Consider the following 23,543-nt stretch of genomic DNA (forward strand, 5'->3'; position numbering starts at 1 on the left):
TCTTATCTAAACTAGCCTTGCAATTGCAAATTTGATGAATTTAATGGCCTCTGTATGATTGTGCTCTCTTGGGTCATGTTAATTTACTATGCATTAAATCCTTATCTGCCTCCAAATGGCAGTTCTAGATCAGACAGAGCTAAATGTGCAGTATGACGATGTAGGAAGCATCGTATTGGGCAATGTTCTCTCTCTAATGGCAATGTTCCCTCTCTTTCTCTCTAATTCATCCCGAAGCCTTTGGCGCTCTTCTGCAGAGAGTTCACCTACCATGACATGTTCCCTCCTCGCCTGTTTTGCTCTCATAAGAAGTGAAACTCATAACTTTGTGGAAGTTTTTACAGACATTGGAGAGCAACTTCAAGCAATGCAAGAAAGCATTTACATGCTGAGTGAAGTACTAATTTTGCTAATGGCTTTTAAAGATCGAGCCTCGCTTTTTAGCTTTTAATTGAATTAGATCTGTCACCGTCGTCATTAAAACCCATCGACTAGTTTTCCGTGAATTGAACTAGTGATTAGATCTAGTTTTTCATTAGCCCCTTAAAAGGTTTGAGCAACTGCGTCAGTGTTCTGTTTCAGTCTAAACAAATCCAAAGACTTTGTTCATCCTCTAACTCGGAGGATAAAGAGGGGATCATAAGATCAGTGTGAACGTTGTGCTTCATTAAAAGAGGGAGAGGAGAGAGAGATCCAGTCCCTCCGTCTCAGTACCGTTTCTAACATTCCATTGTCTCTTCATCTTCAGAGCCGTTCCATTAGTGTATTAACTCAGTAAAGTTTGTTAGGGACAGCCGAGAGACGGTACAAAAGCAGATTTCCACAGCAGAATTTAGCCAGAGCTCCATCTCCCTTTTGGCCCACCTGAAAATGGCAGACAAAGCTATGAATGATAAAATACTTGGTATCAGATAGACTGTGCTACATTCCAGCTGCTTCATCTACTTTCCATGGTTGTTAAACATGACTGATGATGTACCTTTGCTACTTTATCCTGCTAGCTTGCTTTAGTAGCACTCAAAGGGCAACAGCAAAAAAAAGATCACATCAAAAAAAGAAGGGAAATGTACCACAGACCCTATTCTAAACATGAAGCTTGAAGCATGAAGTCACAGCGCAAAATACAGTGTTTATGTAGTAAACTTACTGCCACAACAGTGCGAGTAAGGTGCAGGTGGTGTTATAGACTCCACTGTGTTCACTCACTAAAAAACACTGCCCAGCTTTAGTGTGCTGATGCCTTAAAAAAGTAAGGCTGTTCTTCACTTTACTGCTGGGTGTGCATCCAGAGAATGCTCACACAGACAAAAAGTGGTGTGGCTGGTTGGACACACAGACATATTTTGCCAGCTGGCCTGTTTTTTGGCTACGCTGGTTGGGTTAGCTTTAGCACACTAGTTATCTTTTCTTCTATATGTTTCTCTGACTGGTTTTAGCCGCCCGTTTACAACCCTATGCTTTCGCAGATGCTGCATAGCCTAGAATGACATAATTTTGTGTTTAGCATCGTAACAACATTATTATTTCGTAAGAGATGAAGAGAGGTTAAACCTGGTCGGTAAGATTGGCTGTCAGCCATATACTCACATTGCTTTCTTGTGCTGTGCTTCCCAAAGCTAGTGTTAGCTTTTAGCCTAGTACTAACTACAAGTTACTACACTGTTCAAAGAATAAGGTCCTTGAGGTTCTTCAGTGGAGGAACCTTTTTTTGAAGATTCCTCAAAGCACCTTAAGAGGTTTCTCCACAGGTTCAAATTGAAGAACATTCTGAAGTTCCTCATGGATCTCATACTTTAAACGGTGTATGTCAGTATTTGGGGACATAAATAAAATCAGCCACGTAAAAAAGCCACTTTTTCTATAAAGACACAACAGTGTTTGATATTCACGAAAGGTGACTTCAGTGTACCGAGCTCTTATTATACATCCATGCCAAAATGAATACAGTTTTCCATTTTACATTGTTCCCTTAAAGCTGCGTGGGCAGAACGTATCAGCCTTGTGATTGCTGAGGGTACTGCTTCTGTTTGCACAGAGAGGGGAGGAATATGAAATATGTTGGCCATTTGCTAGTTGCTGGACCCGTTTTCATGGGGGATGCTTTGTACATGTAAATGTTGTAGCCAAAAGAGAATGATTAACCTAAAACAGTTAATGGTGAAAACTGTTTTTGCTCATTGAAATTGTCCTCTTTTGCCCAGAAAGTGGTTACTTCCAAGCATTTTTTAAAGAGGGGGAGCATTTTGCTGAAAGTTTGCAACACTGGGAAAAGGAGTACTACATGTAGAACCTTGCATTTCCACTGCTTTTAAATAGCAATACACTCCTCAGCTCATGCCAAGCTGAAATCAAAGGTGGCCCACTTCTGCAGCCCCAAAAACCAAATGTGCACAGAGCCATTGGGATAAGCGACAGCCTACAGTAGGTCACAATGGCGTTATCGGCATACGCACAGTGATGAACACCGCCACCCTTGTAGTCTGAGCACTTGCTTTTATAGGCCGGCATTGTGGCGTCAGACACTACAGGCTGACATAGCCTGGGTTTTGTTCCACTGATCAGACACACAAACTGAGTCATTTAATGTCTCTGTGACTGCCACAAAGTAAAAAAGCTTTACCAGAGAAAGCCCACTCTGTGAGAAGGAATCCACAGGCACAATGGAGGGTGTGAGGTTGTAAGGGCCACATCACCTGCTGTGATCAGTGAGGGTTCTCTGGTGATGCCCTGAAGTGTAAATCTTATATAATAAACTGAAAAAAGCAGTTTTTCAAAATTGTATTACTTTGTTGTATTCAGTAACTACAATACAATTCCATTAAAAAGCATAATTACTAACATTCATAGTAGTTACTGAATAGATCACAGTAGTTAATGAACAGATCATAGTAGTTACTGATAGTCTATAATCAGTACTGAATAGGTCATAGTTGCTAATGAACAGGTCATAGTATTTACTGATAGATTAAAATAGTTTCTGAATAGATCATAGTAGTTAATGAACAGATCATAGTAGTTATCGATAGCCTATAATAGGAACTGAATAGGACATAGTAGTTAATGAACAGCTCACAGTAGTTAGTGAACAGGTCATAGTTGTTGCTGATAGATTAAAATAAGTACTGAATAGGACATAGTAGTTAATGAACATATAGCTGTTACTAATTGATTATAACAGGTATTGAATAGGTCACAGTAGTTAATGAACAGGTCACAGTAGTTAGTGAACAGGTCATAGTTGTTAATGAACAGGTCACAGTAGTTAGTGAACAGGTCATAGTTGTTGCTAATAAATCATAGTAGATACTGAATAAGCTATAGTAGTTATTGAATAGGTCAAAGTAGTTGAAGAAAACATCATAGTAATTCATAGTAATTACTGAAATGGTCATAACTGCTGTACCTCACTGCAGAACTGATATTGCTGCTGTCCAATGAAAACCACGTATCTCCATTTTTGTCTGTTTTTAGATTTCTCCATGGTTTGAACCCTGTAGCTGCTCTGTACACTCTAAATTACTCTAGATGAACAGACCAATAGTAATGCTTTAAATCGCTTGGAATAAACTTTTATTTCACATTAACTTCCATTCACAGTTGTTGTCGATGTTTTTGCCTTCTTTTGTAAAGTCATCGATGTGGAGATACATGTTTTTGTCATTGGACAGCAAACAGTATACTCATAGGCATGCAGCTGTGCAAATGTTGCCATGGTGACAACATCCCAAAAAAATGTAATGAGCAATGCAGTCATTTTAGATGAGTTTGCTTGTTTGTTTGCTTGTTTGTTTGTTTGTTTTGGGGTTTTTTTTAGCAATCAAAAATCTGAGGGAATAACTTCCAAGCAGCTACAATCCTGCTATAGCCTGAGCTTCTTGATGGTCACAAACAACATCAAGAAGTGACCTTCTTCAAGAAAACAACAGATTGGCAGAAGCGCTCTAATTAAATCAGTAGTTCTGATTATTATTGAGTTGGAGGCTCGCATTGGTTCCAGGAGTATTGCAGAAATGTTATGGCAGTTTGCCCGGACATGAGGTGATAGGAGGCCAGTGTTTACATCCAGGAGCAGATGACGTCCACTTCTATCCTTGTGTGTGTGTGTGTGAGAGAGTGTTGTCCTCCTGTTTGCTTCTGTTCTTTACAGGCTATTTGTGTGATTAACTCTTTGAGTGTGTTTTGGGTGCATAATGTGTGATGGGAGAAACGTTACTACTGTTGAAATTCTTGTGTGAAAAACCTGCACTGTGCTTCAGTGCTCTGCCAGTGTGCGTGCGGCAAGTAAATTAGAACTGATGGGCATCCAGCCATTAAAAACATCTCTGCCATTCCACAGGATCCATTTGTCTTTGAGTCCAGCTGCCTTTTCAAAGTCGATGAGTTTGGCTTCTTTCTAACATGGAAAAGTGAAGGAAAGGTACAATTAATTTTTTTCTATCTGCATGAAATATTTGCTTTGTCATGTAAAAAAGACAGCACTAACTGGTCATTACTAGCTGGTGTACATCAATCATATGTCTTTCATAACTTTACCCTTAGAAATCTTGCAACACTACTTTAATTTTGTGCACTGTTCAGATTCAAATCACATGTACTTACAAATCACAAATGTGGTATCAATTCAAGGTTTATGACTTGAGCTTTAAGTAAGAAATGATTAATGTAAAATTACACAGCATGCTTTTTGCTATTGCTGGAGATATCTGCCATTTCTAAGGCTTAATAATAAGGAACTGACACATATTCAAGCACAGATTGTTTAGAAACATATCATTATGCTGCTTACAGTGCAATGTGTAGCCCAAGAGAAATGTCCACGGCCACGACTGGCACCCCAATTACAATCTGAGTAATCTATCTAATGTGTAACAGGATATAGCTTGCCGCTAATCAGATTCCTTCCCCTCTCTTAGCTGCGCTGCAGCGCCTTGAAATGTGATGCAGATGTTGCTCTCTCCATGTGTCTTTTCTTGCAGGAGGGTCAGGTTCTAGAATGTTCCCTGATAAACAGTGTCCGTGTTGGAGCAGTGCCAAAGGTGAGGCCTGAAAAAAGCCATTTCATTATGGATCTTTCCCACAGACTCCCTCTCTGCCGTCTCAAACATGCCTTTGTTTACTAGAGGAGCAGTATGTAACACCTTTTGATAGAGCCTCAGATTGGCTGGTTAACACCGGCTGTTTTGAATGAATGTGCTATGAATGATGATGGGTTTCTATGCAAGAACTCTTTGACCTTCAAAGCTCTACATTTTCCAGACATGCTCAACTGTCGCTGTCGGTGCAGGCGTCACTATTGTAGTTCATCAGTAACACAGCTCCAGTTGTGCTGTCATAGTTTGCAGAGAGAGACGGTGCATATTTCATCACCAGATAGGTGAGGGATTGGGTTGATATCAGCAGTAGATAATACTGGACTAGATCAAGATATCAAGAAAAAAATGCATCAGATCCAATCCTGTAGCACATTTGTGTTCATGTGTGAGGCCTAGAGATTGCATGATAGCACTTTTTCTTTTCCAATACCAATGTTGAAGTCTTGTAGTTTTAGTAAATGAGCTGATTTAATTGAAACACTTCACTTAAGATGAACATCTAAAGGAGGCTATCATCTTCAAACTACTCAAACACTCTCCGGCCCTACAGGAAGAAACGCATAGTAAACACCATGACAACACTTACTGGGAGTGTGTGCTGCTTCAGGCTACATTATTTACAAGATTGGAAAATAGGTAAAATATGCTAATTCAGATTCATAAGCATAAATTAGGACTAAAACTACCTGGATAAACTAATGATCCTTTATGGAACCAAAAAGAAAGATTGCTTCTATTGCATTCCTCAAGGAACCCTTGCATTTTCTGCTGATATTGAGACAACGTCATTATTTCTTCTCTAGTTGTGTTGCAGGGTGTTTGAGTAGTTCTTCAGTTTGAAGTCTCATTTTAAGGCTTTGTGATCATTTCTGATCACATAAAATAGTTATTAAAGAAGACTGATGTCTGCAGAAATGCATAATTTCAGTACCAGCACTGATGTCAGAAAAGTAAGAGTGAAATTCAAGTGAAATTGCTATAATTGTTAGACGCATTAGTGAACATTTCCTTTTCATAGGAAAATGGAGGCATCACAAATATCTTAATCAGGCTCTTCCATCTAATGTTCACAGCCATCAAAGAGAGTTTACTGTTAGCTCTGAACCTCCCATATTGACCCAGCCCGGCTCCTTCTTAATATTTGCTTTTCTTCAGAAGCTCTTGAATAATGCAAAGTCTCACCCTCCAGAAGTAATGTCAGAAAGTTACTCACCACAGAAATAGTGTTTTTCAGACATGGGTGTGTATTTGTATATTTGTGTATATTTGTATACTGGGGGGTGGTTGCAAGAATACATCAGGAGGTGGTGTTTGTGGTGTTTGCAGAGAGGGAGGCGTTCTGTTGTGCTGTCATTCTGCCAGCAGGCGCCTTATAAACAGCAGAACAAAGGCAGATCACGAGCCATTGTCTGTCGCTGTTCATGACTAAAGTGTGTGGCACATCTCTTTTGTAGTCCTAAAGAGATTACACAATTATGGAGCTCTATTGTTTTGCTATTTCAATAACAAAGCGTAAAAAAACAACAACTAATTAATTTAGCTGAACGCTCCAATTTTTCAGTCACATTCCTGCATGCTGAACAGATTGGAAGTGCACATTGTTAAGTTGACAGTTGAGTCCTGCAAGTTTTAAAACATGCCATTAAATGAATTTGACACTAATAAGTCACTTCATTATTTGATCAGGACGGTCAGAGAACACAGTCTCTGGTAGCAGATTGGCAAACGAGTTGCAGTTGATTCAGTAAACCGGCTGGTTTAGTACTCTGCAGTTTTACATGCTGTTAAAATGTAACTCTGAAGAAACGACTGATGTTAACCTATGTTAACACTAATGTTAACTAAAGTAGACCCCTGGACACGGGCATTATTGCAGTGTCTATCCAGTTAGCCAAATAACTGAACAGTCTGATGATAAATCTACACTGTGCAACAATTTATTATTCTATATTTTTCTCATGTTTTATTTTCTAATTAAAAAGGCATTTATCTTAACTCTTGAGCGAGTATTCAGTGTGATGCTCATTTTGCAATTTAAGAATCTTCTTATTCTAACATGTTTTGTTACCTCTAAGACTGATGGATGTAAGTGGCCTCTGTTCTGATTGGCTATCCTGCATTGTGATTCTTTCAGAAAACAGTCTGGGCTAAAACACCCTTTATAACTTTAGTATGTGTGAGTGGTTGAGGTGCTCAAATAAGCTAATATACTGTAGCGCTGTATTAATGAGTTTTTACAGCTTAGTTGGCACGTGTGGGTATTGAGTAGGGAGTGAATAGTAAGTTTTGAAAACTTGAATATTTGTCTACATTCCTGGCATTCAGCAGTGTGATGCAAATGATGCTAAATCTGCTCATTTAAAAAAAGTGCACAGCACATTTCTCAGGGTAAACCCCTTCGAACTCAGGAACCCAAGTCTCATTGTTCATCACTTACTGTCAGTTACTCTGAATTACTGTAGTTATGAGTTTTTGCCTACATAGAGCAGGGATGGGATTTGGTGATTGTCCTGCTCTATCAGCACACTCTGATTAAAAATTTAAAGAGTTCCAGTTCCAAGTTCCTGTAAGACCTAGCTGGTCAGAGATGAACACTGCAAGAGTAAAATGCAAGCCTAAATCTTTTTGCTTAAGTAATGACCTGTGGCATGTTGTTAGAGAGATAAAAGTCTGAGAGGCAACATGGTCTGGCACAGTAAAGATGGGCGTGAAGGAGGGCTTATGAGCTTTATTGCATTTGAACTCGAGGTCATCACAAGGTACTTTTAGAGCTCTCAAGAGAGGTGTGCAATGAATAAAAAACAAAATCGTGAGACTCCGCTTTTATCTGTGGGCAGATGACGTCTGTGGGCATTGTGCTGAACTGTTCAAACATCTCATCTCTCTCTTTGTGTGTGTATGTTCCTTTATCTATTTTTATCTCTCTTGGGCGGCTCAGGACCCAAAGATCCTAGCGTCTCTGGAGGCGGCGGGGAAAAACGAGGCAGATCTAGAGGGCTGCATCATCTGCATGTGCAGCGGCCCTGACCTGGTCAACCTCAGCTTCATGTACATGGTGGCCGACAATGCCGACACCGCCAAGGTAACGTTACCACATTAAATCTTTAAGGAAATCTCGTCTTTGACTAGCCAGCAATGACAGATGTGTAAACAGAGGGAGATTTAGGAGTGTTAGACTAAGTAATAAAACAGTGCTAATGTAACTGCTGCCTTTCATGCTGCAAGTTGATGCTGAGTTCAGTCTGTGCCTGAATGTCTAAGTAGATGCTCTGCATAGATAATCAGCACTTGAATCAGACTAGCCCCTGAAGGAGCCCACTCCTCGCTAACACACAATACAGAACACAAGTTTCGAAGCAGTAATATCCATATATAACAAAACACCAATAGCAAAGAGTGAAATGTATATATTTATTTTATATTTATTTATACATTTTAAATGTATTTATACATTTTATTCTAGCATTCGTATGTTCAAAAGTTTGATTAACTGAATAAATAATCATTTTAGCTGTTGTAAACAAGAAGATAAGACTACATATACAGTGAGGAAAATAAGTATTTGAACACCCTGCGACTTTGCAAGTTCTCCCACTTAGAAATCATGGAGGGGTCTGAAATTTTCATCTTAGGTGCATGTCCACTGTGAGAGACATAATCTAAAAAAAAATCTGGTAATCACAATGTATGATTTTTTAATAATTTATTTGTGTGTTACTGCTGCAAATAAGTATTTGAACACCTGTGAAAATCAATGTTAATATTTGGTACAGTAGCCTTTGTTTGCAATTACAGAGGTCAAATGTTTCCTGTAGTTTTTCACCAGATTTGCACACACTGCAGCAGGGATTTTGGCCCATTCCTCCACACAGATCTTCTCCAGATCAGCCAGGTTTCTGGGCTGTTGCTGAAAAACACAGAGTTTGAGCTCCCTCCAAAGATTTTCTATAGGGTTTAGGTCTGGAGACTGGCTAGGCCACTCAAGAACCTTGATATGCTTCTTACGGAGCCACTCCATGGTTATCCTGGCTGTGTGCTTTGGGTCATTGTCATGTTGAAAGACCCAGCCACGACCCATCTTCAGTGCTCTTACTGAGGGAAGGAGGTTGTTCCCCAAAATCTCACAATACATGGCCCCGGTCATCCTCTTCTTAATACAGTGCAGTTGTCCTGTCCCATGTGCAGTAAACACCCTCAAAGCATGATGCTTCCACCCCCATGCTTCACAGTAGGGATGGTGTTTTTGGGATGGTACTCATCATTCTTCGTCCTCCAAACACGTCGAGTGGAATTAATACCAAAAAGTTCTATTTTGGTCTCATCTGACCACAGAACTTTCTCCCATGACTCCTCTGGATCATCCAAATGGTCATGGGCAAACTTAAGACGGGCCTGGATGTGTGCTGATTTAAGCAGGGGAACCTTCCGTGCCATGCATGACTTTAAACTATGACGTCTTAGTGTATTACCCACAGTAACCTTGGAAACAGTGGTGCCAGCTCTCTTTAGGTCATTGACCAGCTCCTCCTGTGTAGTTCTGGGCTGATTCCTCACCTTTGATTATTGATACGCCACGAGGTGAGATCTTGCATGGAGCCCCAGTCCGAGGAAGATTGACAGTTTCTAATAATTGCTCCAACAGTTGATCTTTTTTCACCACGCTGCTTGGCAATTGCCCTGTAGCCCTTTCCAGCCTTGTGGAGGTCAACAATTTTGTCTCTGGTGTCTTTGGACAGCTCTTTGGTCTTAGCCATGTTAGTAGTTGGAGTCTTACTGATTGTGTGGGGTGGACAGGTGTCTTTATTGGCAGGTGTTCAAATACTTATTTGCAGCAGTAACACACAAATAAATTATTAAAAAATCATACATTGTGATTTCCGGATTTTTTTTTTGACTCTCACAGTGGACATGCACCTAAGATGAAAATATCAGACCCCTTCATGATTTCTAAGTGGTAGAACTTGCAAAGTCGCAGGGTGTTTTTCCTCACTGTAAGGTGGTTGGTGTTCATGTTTGGCCATTTAACACATTAAAGAGAACAACGTATGTAAAGAGTATGTTTGGGGGTAGTGGGGTGTGGGTGGGGGCATTAGTTTAAGCTAAATGATTAATCACTACTTGCACTACTTGCTTTTACTTATTTTGAAATTTAACTTTTTCAATTTTCATACATATATATATATATATATATATACACACACTAATATAATATACATTTCATTTATAGGTAGACTTTGTTTTCCGTCATTTGAAACCCTGTGTCTGCACATAATGTAAATGTCCTAGCAGTGACTTTCTATTGCATTTTTTCCAGCCAGACTTTTAGTATGCCCCAGCTTCCTTCCATATTTTGTGGACTGTAGTTCACATAATACACACAAACAGACCCATGCACATTAGCTGACTGGAAGGACTCTGGCAGGGCCTTTTTGTTTGTTCTGTTTGCACATATATTGTTCTCTGGCTGCAGAGTCAGTGTGCAGCACCAGCCAGAGGCTTACACTGACATGCCTGGCGCAGCGCCACAGGCAGTGTGTGAGCACAGAGAGGGGCTTTTACGAAACGCAGCCCAGGGTTAGCACAGCTCACACAGGAGGAATACCTCATTCAGTGTAATCCCACTCTGCTTATAGCCCACCGATTGATGTCCAACGGGATTCGCGTCCAAGGTGCGGCGCCATCTGGTGGATGCTGGAAAAGACTTATCTGGGAATAGACTGACAGATGTATACCTAACTTGCAATCGATGAATTATACATTATCAGAATGACAGCTCTGTTGTTTATGGCCAGTTACATGAAATGTCATGTGACATGTCACATTTCGAGGGGCAATAATAGTGCCAAGCTGCATAAAAACCATACATATCCTGGGGTCAAAAGTGGGTTGTTAAGAACAGTGAAAGCTCATCTCTACTGAAAACAATACGACTTATTAGTCATCATAAATAATACAGTCAAGTATGATGTGTCACTCGTCACATCCTTGTACAGTCATTGTGTTAGGAGAGCAAGTGCCGTTCAGTGTTGCATATTATGCAGTATTGAACAGCACTGTTATTTGGAGGAACACATTAACCACATCATCACTTGTTTTCCAGTGGTTTAAAAAAAACACTGTTTGTTAGTTACTGTGCTGCTCCAGAGGCATGCACCTTTTTCAAGGACATTCAGCTGTCCTTCACACACAACACCGCCACAAGCTCTGCCTGTGGACGCCTTCTGTAAACATCAACACCACCCCCATGGTCCGAGTTTATTTTCTTTCCCCTCTTCCTCACAGAATATCCCCCTTTGCGGTGTTTGTTTTGTTTTTTTTGTTCACCGGGCGGCCGCTTAGCGGTGTTTACCTCATCGGCAGCTGTCTTGTCTAATTTGTGCTTGTTTTGGCTTGCTCACAGAAATGGATGGAGGGGTTGAAAGCGGTCATTCACAACTTCAAGGCAAACAACGTGTGTCCGATGACCTGCCTGAAGAAGCAGTAAGTAGGCACTTATGGCCAAGTCCATGCTCAGGTTGTAGAAATGTTGACACAGTACAGCATGTACAGTGTTTCTGAAAGATCACAGATCATACGTAGGCCTTACAAAAGGTTGTTTGAGCGATCCCTTAGTTGAAGCACTTGATTGCATAGAGAACTATGAAAAGAACCTAAAGGTTCTAAATGACCAACTAAAGGTTCTTCACATTCAAGAATACATTTCTATCCATTTCTTTCCATCACTGTTCCAAGCATGGTTCTTTAGGAAACCAAAAAAATGCATCCAATATATAACTCAGTTGTTTTCAAACAGGTCTTCATGTGTCCCCCAGATTGTCCAGATTTAGTCTCAGACCCAGTTCGAAATCATGTTACAAAAGTAGGTGAATGTCGTGTTAGGAGTCTTGCCCAAGGATTCGTATCGGTGTAGCCCTACTTTACTGTGATAGGATGCACCTAGATGCCTAGTTTTGGCACTTAACTCCACTCTCAGAAGAGACATAGGGATGTTAGATTTTTGATACAGTATTGAATTTGTTACACTTTTACGCAGACAATTATGTCTTTTCACTTTACACATGTGTGAAGATTAGATAGAGACAGCAGAAATTTGGCAACTCTCTGTCTAGTGTAAGCATACAACCCTCCCCCTCAAGCTCTACTGAAGTTCATTTGTGCTGCGCTCTACAGGAATTATTCAGTGCGAGCCAGTTAAGTCAATGTTTACCCGTTTTATATTTATGCGGAATAAAAAAAAATCTCATTAAATATATCTCTCCTACTCAGACTGCATTCTTTTGGCCACTTCTGTTTGCTCCTTCACCTCTATTAACATTTAACAAGTGTGCACTATGAGCAGCTTAAAGTTCACCTTTCATTTGCACATTATTTTTATAATAAATAAGCTTGAACTGCACAAAAATAATCGTCCTCTTCTGTCTAGGGTGTAGCATCTACCTCAAGTAATGGCTTCAACCCGCAATCTAGTAACATAGTCCTGGATAGAAATGTATTCTTGACCTTTTTACGGCTGTGCTGGAAAGGCAGGCCAGCTGTCCTCAGCCTCCAGACACACTCTAATCAGATCTCCTGCTCTAAAAGATGACAAATGTGAAAACCATTATTTCTTTGTTAGTCATATAGCAGGGCATAATGAAAGCTTTTAGGTTTCGGATGACAACCTAAATGCACAGGAGATACAAGACATGCCAACTGAACTGTGACACTTTTGTTTCCAACCTTTTTTTTTCAGTTGGATGAGACTGTCCTTTCTGACCAATGTCAATGGAAAAATCCCAGTCAGAGGGTAAGTTCTACACAGACATCTGTTCGTTCTGGGCCGGCTTGTTCAGCTCCGCTGATCTTGTGTCATAAGAGCTTTAGTGGGGTCACTGAAATTATTGGACAAATTGAATGAAGCAGGTCTGTATTAAAGATGATCTGATGGAACACGTGTTCCTGTTCTTCGCTGCAGCATCACAAGGACTTTTGGCTCGGGCAAAACAGAGAAGGGGATATTTCAGGCCCTTAAAGAGCTCGGCCTGCCCAGTGGGAAGGTGAGAGGACTCCCTGCTTCAGAAGTGATGCACTGAAATGACAATCATATTTATTCATGGCTGATTCCAATTTTTATTAGCTTCTATATATAACCAAAGCTCACACTGTATAGTCTTATATATAATATCTCTCTCCATATATATATATATATATATATATATATATATATATATATATATATATATATATATATATATATATATATATATATATATGAAAAACATGATATATTGGTCACTTTGTACTTAAGTGTGCCTTGGAAGTGTAATTACACATTAACAATCCTTGTAATAGCAATGTGAATACTAGTGGTGCACTCACTGTTACAGATGTATCATAGTATATAAAAACACATGGATAATCCTCAGTTTTGACTAATGTAATTACATGACTGTAATCTTAACATCAACAGCTGTAGCAAGTAAAAAGCAGCAGGTCATATAAACACAATATGTAACATATGTATAACCACATAGGAGAGAATATGCTGTTACAGCCATTGACATGCACTTGTGTCAAAACTGAAGTTCATAGACCTGTGGATTTACACACTGTACTGTTCATTGTATAACTAAATAGTAGACATATGATCCAAAATGGGAGTTTTTGTGAGCAGTGTCACAATTTAAATAATCTAATTTGCTCTTTAGTGGAAGAAATAATAACATGACATTAATAACATGAAATCAAATAAAGAGCTCCAGCTCTATCTTACATAACTTGGCTGATTGTTAATTGCATGTTTGGAGCAAAACAATTGTCCGCTTCCAGACATCTTGGCCAATTCTGGTTGTAAACCAATACAAAAGTTTACTTTCTTTTATTACTATTAGTATTATTGTAACTGTTCTTCCCATCTGAAGCAGTAAATGATCACAATACACTTTACTGTTGGTTAACTGTATCCTGTATTTATAGGGGTAGTGATACCTTTTAACATGGAAAATCAAATCACACTGCCATGTTAGTATCACGATAAACCAGTATGGGGTGTGTATTGCTCAGCACTATTACATCAGACAGTTTCTTCTTTCAGTTGTCTTTCTTCGAGTAAAAACTATATTGCATCATGCAAAAACCTTGTGTCTCCAAAAATAACTTTCAATGGAAGTCGATGTAAAATATTTTATTCTGAGTCATCGTGAAAAAGGAAGAAACAAGATTTTTGCATGACAGCAGATTATCTTATTTATGTGTGAATAATGTAAACATTTGAATCTATTAGCCACTAGATTATTCAACACTCCTATAGTTTAAGTAGTGATGGATGGGGAAGAGATCTCATGTAATTTTGATGTTTTCTTTCCCCCAGAATGACGAAATTGATCATTCCATGTTTACCTTCGATGTCTTCTACGCCCTCACTCAGAAAATATGCCCACGCACGGATATCGAAGAACTCTTCAAAAAGATGTACGTCCAAGCCCAAAGCTTGAGGAAAGCGGAGCACTTTGCTCTAATTTGTGTAGACTTCTTTCCTGCTCTGTGATGCATTACGGTGGTGTTACACATTAGTCAGTAGTCTTATTTTAGGCTTTAAACATCAGCTTATATTGATGCTTGCGAGGTTGAAATCTAATTGCAGATCTCTGTATTTAGCATTAAACGCCTATGCTAACTCCCTTGAAGGAACCTAACCTGCTTCAACTGTTCAACATTAACCTTTAATGTTTCGACTAACATTGACAAAAAGAGGTTCAAGAACATGTTAGCGCTCTTGAAAGCTACAGTTTGTGTACTAGGAGGTGCTTTGTAATGTCTAATCCGCTCTTCATTCTTTAGCATTAATTATTTTTGTTCGTTTTAATGTAACAAATTTCTCCTAATTAATTTCTTTGCAGCAATGGGGACAAAACTGATTATTTAACTGTAGACCAGTTAGTCAGCTTTCTGAATGAAGTAAGCTCTTTATCATTCATTAACTTCTCTGTGTGACTGCTTACCCAGCTTCCACTGCGCCTGCATGCCCCGCGCCTTCATTACCTCCCAGCCAATCCCGTTGTCCTGTCTTATGTAACCATGGCTACCGCTAAGGCCGTGCTGGTCCATTGTTCCAGATGCTGCCTTGCCTCTCTTGTGTTGTGTGCATGTGTGTTTGCTTACGCTCTGGCCGTGTGCGCATGTGCTTCCGCGCGGGTGTTCGTGTCACTGCACATGCACTAGTCCTTTTACCCCTGAGTGTGGCTGAAATGAGTTATCCTAGATACGGGTCACTGGCAGTGTGTGTCGACTTTGCTCCAGCAGTCTCTGAGCAGCGCCATCTCACTTTCCTGCCATCCTGTCCATTCACTGTCTGTGTTAATAGTTGTAGACTGGCCAGAAATCCCATGTTCACACTACCCCTTAACCTAAATGCAGCTGATCAGCCATGACGTGTTCAGTGTCCCAAGTTTGCTTCTTTAGTTTTGAGGCTAATGTAGGTAATGTGTAATGGATTAGCAAATTGTTTGCCATCACACACTTGTCTCACACTTGACACTACTGGGATCTATAAAAATGCATAAAAGTGCAAATCAAATTCAAGTATTAAGATGGATGTTGCTATTTTTCAGATGTACCGTCCATTTTTGTCCATGCTTACCAAATGTTATAACATTTTTGTATCATGCTTGATACATATTACAGTGCATAAACTTTACGTATTATCTAAAACAGATATTTAATAATATGTAAATAATAACAAAATCTGTTTTAAATAAATAAATGAGCAATGAATGAATGTATTTTTTTTTATTAAATAAACAAAAAATATATTGTATTAAAAAAATATGCATATTTTCTGCTCCCTGGTGGATTATCTGTGTACTGCATACAGCAGAAAATGACATACAGCTTTCTAAGTTTGAAATGACTAAATATAAAGAGCATAAGGGGCTATGCTTTTTTCTGTTTAAAAAAAACACTTTTATAAGCAATACATTCCTGATGTATCAAATGTGATACAAAATAAGTCCTATATGCAAAATGTTATTCAATAAGCAAACCAGTTTTAAAAGCTTACAATTCTCTGACAATTATTTGATAGTTTGAGGCAAATCTGTGATGAAATTGGCATGGAAACTCCTGTTACTGACTAGATCTAGTACACAATTAACAAGAAGCAGCTAACTTTGGACACCAAACACCGTCTGTAAATTGTGTTCTTTCGATTTTGGCTTGAAGTATTGGGTTTGCTTTCTCCTATTGAACACCTCCCAGCTAGCTGTCTCTCTGTGCATCGGCAAGTCCACCTCGCCTGGCGGTTTGGTGTAGAAAACAGCTAACAAATGCAGCTCTTCACTTAGATGTAGAATATTGATGCCGTTCATGCTGTACCTTCATAAGGTGATAGATGTGCTAAATGATTCGTGAAGGCAGGTGATGATGATGTTCTGTCTTTGAGTTCATGCTTGAGAGAGCCACGCTAATAAGAGTATGCTGTGTATGTGTGCGTGCGCGCGCGTGTGTGTGTAGAATCAGCGGGATCCCAGACTGAATGAGATCCTTTTCCCCTTCTACGACCCCAAACGAGTCATGCAGATCATCGAGAAGTACGAGAGAGACGAGGACCTGAAGAAGAAAGGTGAAACCCTTTGAGAGAGCTGCACTCAGACGATTTGAAGGAATGGTCCATCAAACTTGCTCAACTTTCCACTTATCTTAATTACTATATATATATATATATATATATATATATATATATATATATATATATATATATATATATATATAAAGAGGCAATGGAGGAAAATATGGCCTCACAGACATGGTGATGCAGTGTCACTCACTGATTAGTTTTAGTGATAATATGCTGCCATCTTGTGGCAGAACTATAGTAATACAAGCTGTACCCTGTTTTCTAGTCTTAACTCCTTATGCCCTGTGACGTTAATTACACCTTGGGAATTACCAATTGGTAACTATATGCAAAGCAAAGCAAACTGTCTTTGTAATAAAGTTTTAACAGTAGGGGATAAAACAGGAACCACTGGTAGTTCTGAGGTATTTCAGAGATTAAATGTGAATTCCTTCCATTTCTCAAGCAGTGTAGTGTTACTGAATGGTTCAGATGTAAACAAAAGTCATTCGGGGGGGTTTGATTTCAAACGTTCGATTCTAGAGAAACGAACAGAGTCATAATTGTTCACGATAGTATGAGTAGGAACCAGGCGTCTGAAGGGTTTAATAACTTTTTAAAAGCTACATCACAGAAAGCTGAATTTTAGGATGCCTGAGACATTGTTTTATGATCGTTTTAAAATCAGGTTCAAAACCCTCATTTTATAAATGCAGTCATGGATTGAGATGTACAGTCAATACATTGTAACATTACACATTAGATATCACAACCTTTTATTCCTATCATGACTATTGTTTTGTGTCTTCGAGTCAGTTTTCACATCAAATCAACCCCCAAATTAGTCACTTTGACACCTGAATTATTTTAAAAATTCAAAAGCTAATGTAGCTAGTGAATATGAACTTAAATTAGTTATTTGGGGGGGAAGAAAAACACTAGATTATGTATTAAAGTATGTGTATGTGTGTATTGGTGCTATTTGTGAGCAAGCTCTTTTTGATGGGATCTTATGGTTCTTTTCCTGAAAACAAACAGTAAGCACACAGGGCCTCAGTAACAGTAGTTTTCCTTTTCCCCTGGTGCAGGCCGCATGTCCAGTGATGGTTTCTGCCGGTACCTGATGTCAGATGAAAATGCACCTGTGTTTCTGGACCGCCTGGACCTGTGCCAGGATATGGATCAGCCTCTGGCTCACTACTTCATCAGCTCCTCACACAACACATACCTGACCGGCCGACAGTTTGGGGGGAAATCCTCTGTGGAAATGTATCGGCAGGTGCTGCTGTCTGGATGCAGGTAAAAACGCTGTTGTGTTTTTCATACCATAAGACTGTAAAAACTGAAGCGGTGGAACTGAATGAGGAAAGAACACAGCAGGCAATTTATGATCCGAAATACACACTCATTTTAATTTTAATATGCACACTATATACATACACACTGTGCACAGTCAGAGATTACTATTAAAAAGTACAAGATTTTCCAGTAGATTAGGGAAAAGAACTGTTTTTCTGAGCTTGAGATTAAAAAGAAAGATTAACGAATACAGAAGAAAATGGGACTACTAACAACTGTGCAAGACCTGGCAGACCAAAAATGGCCCCATTAAATACACTTAAAGCTTTCATCTTAGAGAGCGAGAAGCTCTCGCTGCAGATCTGAACAAATTCCAAAGTCCATCCTCCCACTGTAAGATGACTCAACTAAGGGTTGGAAAGGATGAAGCTGACCAAGAAGCTCTTACTGAGAAAAGCAAAAAGACAAAAAAACAAAGACTATTTAATCAAATTAAACCGCTCAAACTGCTGCTGTTCTCAGTAAATGTGACTGGCCACCGCAGTGTCCATACCTCAACATCAGTGAATGTGTTTAGAATTACTTGGATGATGAAAAGCAAAACTTGCTCCAGCTACTAAAACTGCACTTTGGAGGTGTGTAAGAATCTCCTTCAGTTAGAACTGAAACTGAAAGTGAGTATCCTGGAAAGAATGGAAGTTGTGATCATGGTAAAGAGTGTACACATTACAGATTTATGCATATGTTATGTTACATATATATGTGTGTGTGTGTGTGTGTGTGTGTGTTCAGGTGCGTGGAGCTGGACTGTTGGGATGGAAAGGGTGAGGACCAGGAGCCAATAATTACTCATGGGAAGGCCATGTGCACCGATATTCTCTTCAAAGTGAGCACACACACACACTGCACTCTCACACTCCACACCTCACATACAAACAAGCATTGCTATATTTGACCTTCTCCACAGTTTGAACCAGAAGTCTATCACTTTCAGATCTACTTTAATTGTCACAAAAAATGTACTGTACTGAGTAACTGTATACTGTTGTACAGCATCAGATTTCTTATTGTCTATTAAAACCCAGTTCCATCAGGGCATGGAATAATCACATTCTGCCTAAATAAATAAAGGATAATGAAAAATTGGATAATTAATCCACTGCTTGTCTTTGTGTGTATTTACAGGATGTAATTCAAGCTATTAAAGAGACAGCTTTTGTGACGTCGGAATATCCTGTTGTTCTGTCTTTTGAAAACCACTGCAGGTAAGCTCAGCTCAGCGTCTGCAGCCAGAATAAATAAACTCTCTTTTCTTTTCTTTTTTGATATGATCAAGACACACTGTTTTTGTTTCACAGTCTTCACATTCTGTAAAGGCTGGCTATTATTGGAAGCATTTCTTGACCACATTTGGATCCCTAAAGATGTGTGATAGACCCATAAAAAGTGTGCTCCCTTAAGATTGTAATAGAAATGTGTGAATGTGAAGAACCTTTTAATGGCTTTTGAAGGCAACCTTCACTTAATGTACATTTTCTTTACCAACATAAAGCTCCTTCACACTTATACATCTCTGTTACAGAAATGGTTCTTCAGGGTATCCTAGAGGAACAAGTAGTCCCTCAAAGAACCATTCACAGCACCATTCTTTTTAAGACTGGATTGTTTATGTCATGCTGTCAACCTTTTATCTCCAAAATGTAACCTTTACAGGAGAAAAAAAACCTGGAAGTCAATGTGAAGAGATTTATCCCTAGTCATTTTGGAGCATTCATCGTGAAATTTGTTTACAATGTAAATAATAACTGTCAGATTCACGTTATGTTAGAAATGAAGAGTGTGACTGAATTTCTGTACCTTTTTTGTGCTGATTTTGATTATATATGTCCTGTTGTTTCAGTAAACCTCAGCAGTATAAGATGGCTAAGTACTGTGAGGACATTTTTGGAGAGCTGTTACTCAAACAGCCACTGGAGGGCTTCCCAGTACGTGGTGTTCTAACTCAGCCTTCACACACTGTATTTACCCAAGACCAGGTTTATATCAGAGAAGAGTGTGTAGTGTGTTATAGAGTGTTTAGTTATGGCATCATGTCAGATCATTTGCTACAGTGTGTCTCTGTCAACCTATTGTACTGTGTTGTAAAATGATAAAACCTGTCTGTCAGAACACGACAGGGTAAGATCATGTCATGTCCATGTTAAAATGTGTCCTTTTTTTTACGTTTTCTTCTTAGATTGAGTCTGGCCGCCCCCTCCCTTCACCAAATGACCTGAAAAGGAAAATCCTCATAAAAAACAAACGCTTAAAACCTGAGGTTGAGCAGAGTACGTACCACTGCACTCTTTGAACTTGAGTTTTTGACGCTTCCCTTCTGATTGCATTTGTAGCTCTGGCGTTTTGGCTAAATCCTCTGTTCATCTGTGCTCTTGGACACACTTGAATCACTTACAAGATGTGTCTAGTGAAACTACTCCCACGTTTGGTAACCTAGCATATGTGTGTATTAATGTTATTGCCAGTAACAAGAAAGTGTTTTTGCTTGTTGATTGACCTTGTTGTTTGGTGTGTGTGTATTTGTGAGCAGAGCAGCTGGAGTCATTTAAAAGACACATGGAGGCGGGAGAGATGAGTGTACAAGCAGGAGAGGATGAGAATGAAGAAGACATGGATAACGGTCAGCTGCTTCTTTAATTTACCTGTCAATCTCTGAATCACACAATTAGAGTGAAGTAGTACATTAATGGTCCAGCTATACACACCTTAGCTTGTATCTGTATATATTTCATCAGTATTTATTTTTCTGTGCTTTATCTTTATGCTCACAATCTCTTAGAAAACATATAATTAAACTGACTCTATCATTGGGAGATCACCAGTTCCATCCGTAGGAAGCCACAGCCATCCGTGGCCGGGAGAGCATAATTGGCCTCTTTTGCCCAACACCATGCTAACCAGATTGTGTGTGTGTGTGTGTGTGTGTGTGTGTGTGTGTGTGATGATAACGGAACTGGCAGTGTTCTCCTCAAAGTGTGTTCAGCTGTCCAGCGATGTTGCATTAGCAGTGGTTTAAAAAGATGTGTCTTGCTTCATAAGACCCAGAGGAAGAACATGCTAACCTTTACACTCTCAGCACTGGCACCATGATATATGGAGTCTTAAAAAAGTTTGTAGTAAAATACAAAACGATACTTGATGATGGTTGCACTTAATATTGTTTAAAGAAAATCTGATGAAATTGTGCACTTAATGTGTTCAGAAATGTAACTAAATTTAATTGAATCGTAGGTAAAGGAATAACAGGTGCTCGATTGTAAAATGTAGATTTTTGATTCTCAATAATGACGTAAGGTATTACATTATTTACAAAAAATGGTGTCACATTAATATTCCAGTTACAACAAATGACCCTGTATTATTAGTATTATTATAAGTAGTATTAGTACAAGTATTATTATAAGTGTATCATTAAGCAAGTTATTCCATTATAAAGTTAAATGCTAAAATTAAAATTTTGAATGTTAAAATGTATTACATTTCCAGATTTATTTCATTATTAAGTGCTATTTATTGTACCTTGGAGGAGTTTATGTGCTACTGGCCCACTTCATTAAAATATATTTGTGATTTATGCGATAATTTATATCGATAGTGGCCAACAATACCAATCACTGCATCCCACATTTTTACCCTGCAAAAAGAGACCTGTCAATAAACAGCGATATGTGCTTTAATGGCATGTATTAGTTTAAAAGAACATATAGGAATTAACAGCCCTATATAATGGAAACCTAACTGAAAACCTGCACCCAACCCCAACCTGTGCTGTCCATACCTGGAAACAAATGCATTAATAAGCTAGGGCCTGAGAGTTAGCCCAGAATCCCCCAGAGTGCTATTGGCTCAGTTATTCTAATATGGTTCTACTTGTCTACTGTTCTAATCATGTAGATCATTTTAAAGCCAATAATGATGAGACTAATGTTCAACGTGGGTGCTTTGCTTGTTGAACAGCTGATGGCAAGGAAGCCAACTCGGACACAAAAACCCGCAACGCGTCAGAGGAGCCCAGTGAACAAGACACACAGGAAAACAGCATCAAGAAAGAGAAGGTCTGTTTCTCAATATCACCACCCTATCATAGCTCAGCTGTGCTAATATAACGTATTTGAATGCTGTCTTTGCTTCTGACGTCCTCCCTTTAGATTCCTGATGACGAGATCACAGAGATTTCTGAGGCTACAGAAGCAGATGCAACTGATGTTTCAGAGGCTTCGGATCTTGATAACAAAAAAAAGGTCCAGTATTTCAGCCTTTTCACTAATAAGGAATGATTTAGCTTCTAGGTGGATTCCTCCATAAACAGAGCGAATACCTAAATAGACATAATTATTGGTCTATGTAACATTTAGCTTATTTTTGCCATTTTTCAAAGTAGTCTCCGATTTTAAAGAGCCTTTACCCAGCTTTACACAATCTGAGCATCTGCATTATGAGCCATCTGGGATGTTTTTCCAGCAGAATTGAAAAAGTAAAACATTTGCTGAACTCTTGTTGGCTGCTTGGAACTACTTGTTATGGTAAAATAGCTGAGCTGTTGTTTTGGTCTTCTGCTTTAGGGCGGGGACGCACCAGAAGATGCAGATGCTGAGCAACAACTGATTGCCTCATATAAGTATGAAGGAGCCACCACCAACATCCACCCTTACCTCTCTGCCATGGTCAACTATGCCCAACCAGTCAAGTTCCAGAGCTTTGATATTGCAGAAGGTATAGTTCAAAGCTAATGAAGCAACGACCTTTAGATTTGATACTGATTAGTTTGTTTTTAGTCTGGTAACATGATGATTGCTCAAAAAGTTTATATTTTTTTCTTCTGCTTTTGGTTCCTTTCCAGAAAAAAATATCCATCACAACATGTCCTCCTTCAACGAGTCTGTTGGCTTAGGCTACCTGAAAACCAACGCCATTGAGTTTGTAAAGTATCCTTTTGCATTGAGGGACAGAATGATTAATACTATATCATGATATTTCTAATAATGTTATGCATTTAAATAGGGATGAACTAATATTGGAATTGTGGGCCGATGCCAAAATCTAATTGTTCAGGTACATAACAGTACTGATTCATAAACATTTATAAAAAGTAGAAATTGGAAGCTACATCTACCTGGATTCACACTACAAAAAACTGGAAAATTAGAAATATTAATGAAACATGACAAATACTGTAAACAAGGTGCCAGGCACCAAATGCTATTAGTAGTTTTCTGCTAAATAGTAATGGTGGCTCTTTGTATGTATTTTCAGCCTGCTAAATGTAAGTGAGTGAAATACATATAAAATGACTAAAATAAGATGTTATAATGTGAACAATGATTACTGAATAAAAGTAAACCTGAATCATTAAATCATTTTTAAGGCGGATGTTTAGTAACACTTCAGTAACCTTTAACAGCTTAGATGACCAAATTCTTATTGCAGCACAGTGATAACCTTTGACACTACTATAATACTGCTATAATACCATAATAGGTATTTGTGTATTTTTAACCGGA

At 38.9% G+C, this 23,543-nt stretch overlaps 1 protein-coding gene across 3 annotated transcripts in view; it reads left to right on the top strand.

Annotated features, from left to right (window-relative positions):
• Nucleotides 1–23,543, top strand: part of LOC140559725 (1-phosphatidylinositol 4,5-bisphosphate phosphodiesterase beta-4-like) — an 80,264-nt gene that overhangs the window by 34,382 nt on the left and 22,339 nt on the right. For 2 of the 3 annotated variants that reach the window (XM_072683326.1, XM_072683334.1), the window contains exons 5-23: nucleotides 4,337–4,417; nucleotides 4,977–5,036; nucleotides 8,032–8,175; nucleotides 11,494–11,573; nucleotides 12,826–12,879; nucleotides 13,048–13,129; nucleotides 14,443–14,543; nucleotides 14,972–15,029; nucleotides 16,584–16,692; nucleotides 17,775–17,985; nucleotides 18,778–18,871; nucleotides 19,171–19,250; nucleotides 19,886–19,970; nucleotides 20,222–20,312; nucleotides 20,573–20,662; nucleotides 22,000–22,097; nucleotides 22,191–22,283; nucleotides 22,605–22,755; nucleotides 22,883–22,967. In XM_072683326.1, coding sequence (XP_072539427.1) covers nucleotides 4,337–4,417; nucleotides 4,977–5,036; nucleotides 8,032–8,175; nucleotides 11,494–11,573; nucleotides 12,826–12,879; nucleotides 13,048–13,129; nucleotides 14,443–14,543; nucleotides 14,972–15,029; nucleotides 16,584–16,692; nucleotides 17,775–17,985; nucleotides 18,778–18,871; nucleotides 19,171–19,250; nucleotides 19,886–19,970; nucleotides 20,222–20,312; nucleotides 20,573–20,662; nucleotides 22,000–22,097; nucleotides 22,191–22,283; nucleotides 22,605–22,755; nucleotides 22,883–22,967 — 1,847 coding nt within the window. Of the gene's footprint in view, nucleotides 1–4,336; nucleotides 4,418–4,976; nucleotides 5,037–8,031; nucleotides 8,176–11,493; nucleotides 11,574–12,825; nucleotides 12,880–13,047; nucleotides 13,130–14,442; nucleotides 14,544–14,971; nucleotides 15,030–16,583; nucleotides 16,693–17,774; nucleotides 17,986–18,777; nucleotides 18,872–19,170; nucleotides 19,251–19,885; nucleotides 19,971–20,221; nucleotides 20,313–20,572; nucleotides 20,663–21,999; nucleotides 22,098–22,190; nucleotides 22,284–22,604; nucleotides 22,756–22,882; nucleotides 22,968–23,543 lie in introns of those variants that run through there. The other variant, XM_072683342.1, reaches the window with a different exon arrangement.

Source organism: Salminus brasiliensis, chromosome 1 (assembly GCF_030463535.1).
Source record: "Salminus brasiliensis chromosome 1, fSalBra1.hap2, whole genome shotgun sequence".
In the NCBI taxonomy this organism is placed as follows: Eukaryota; Metazoa; Chordata; class Actinopteri; order Characiformes; family Bryconidae; genus Salminus; species Salminus brasiliensis.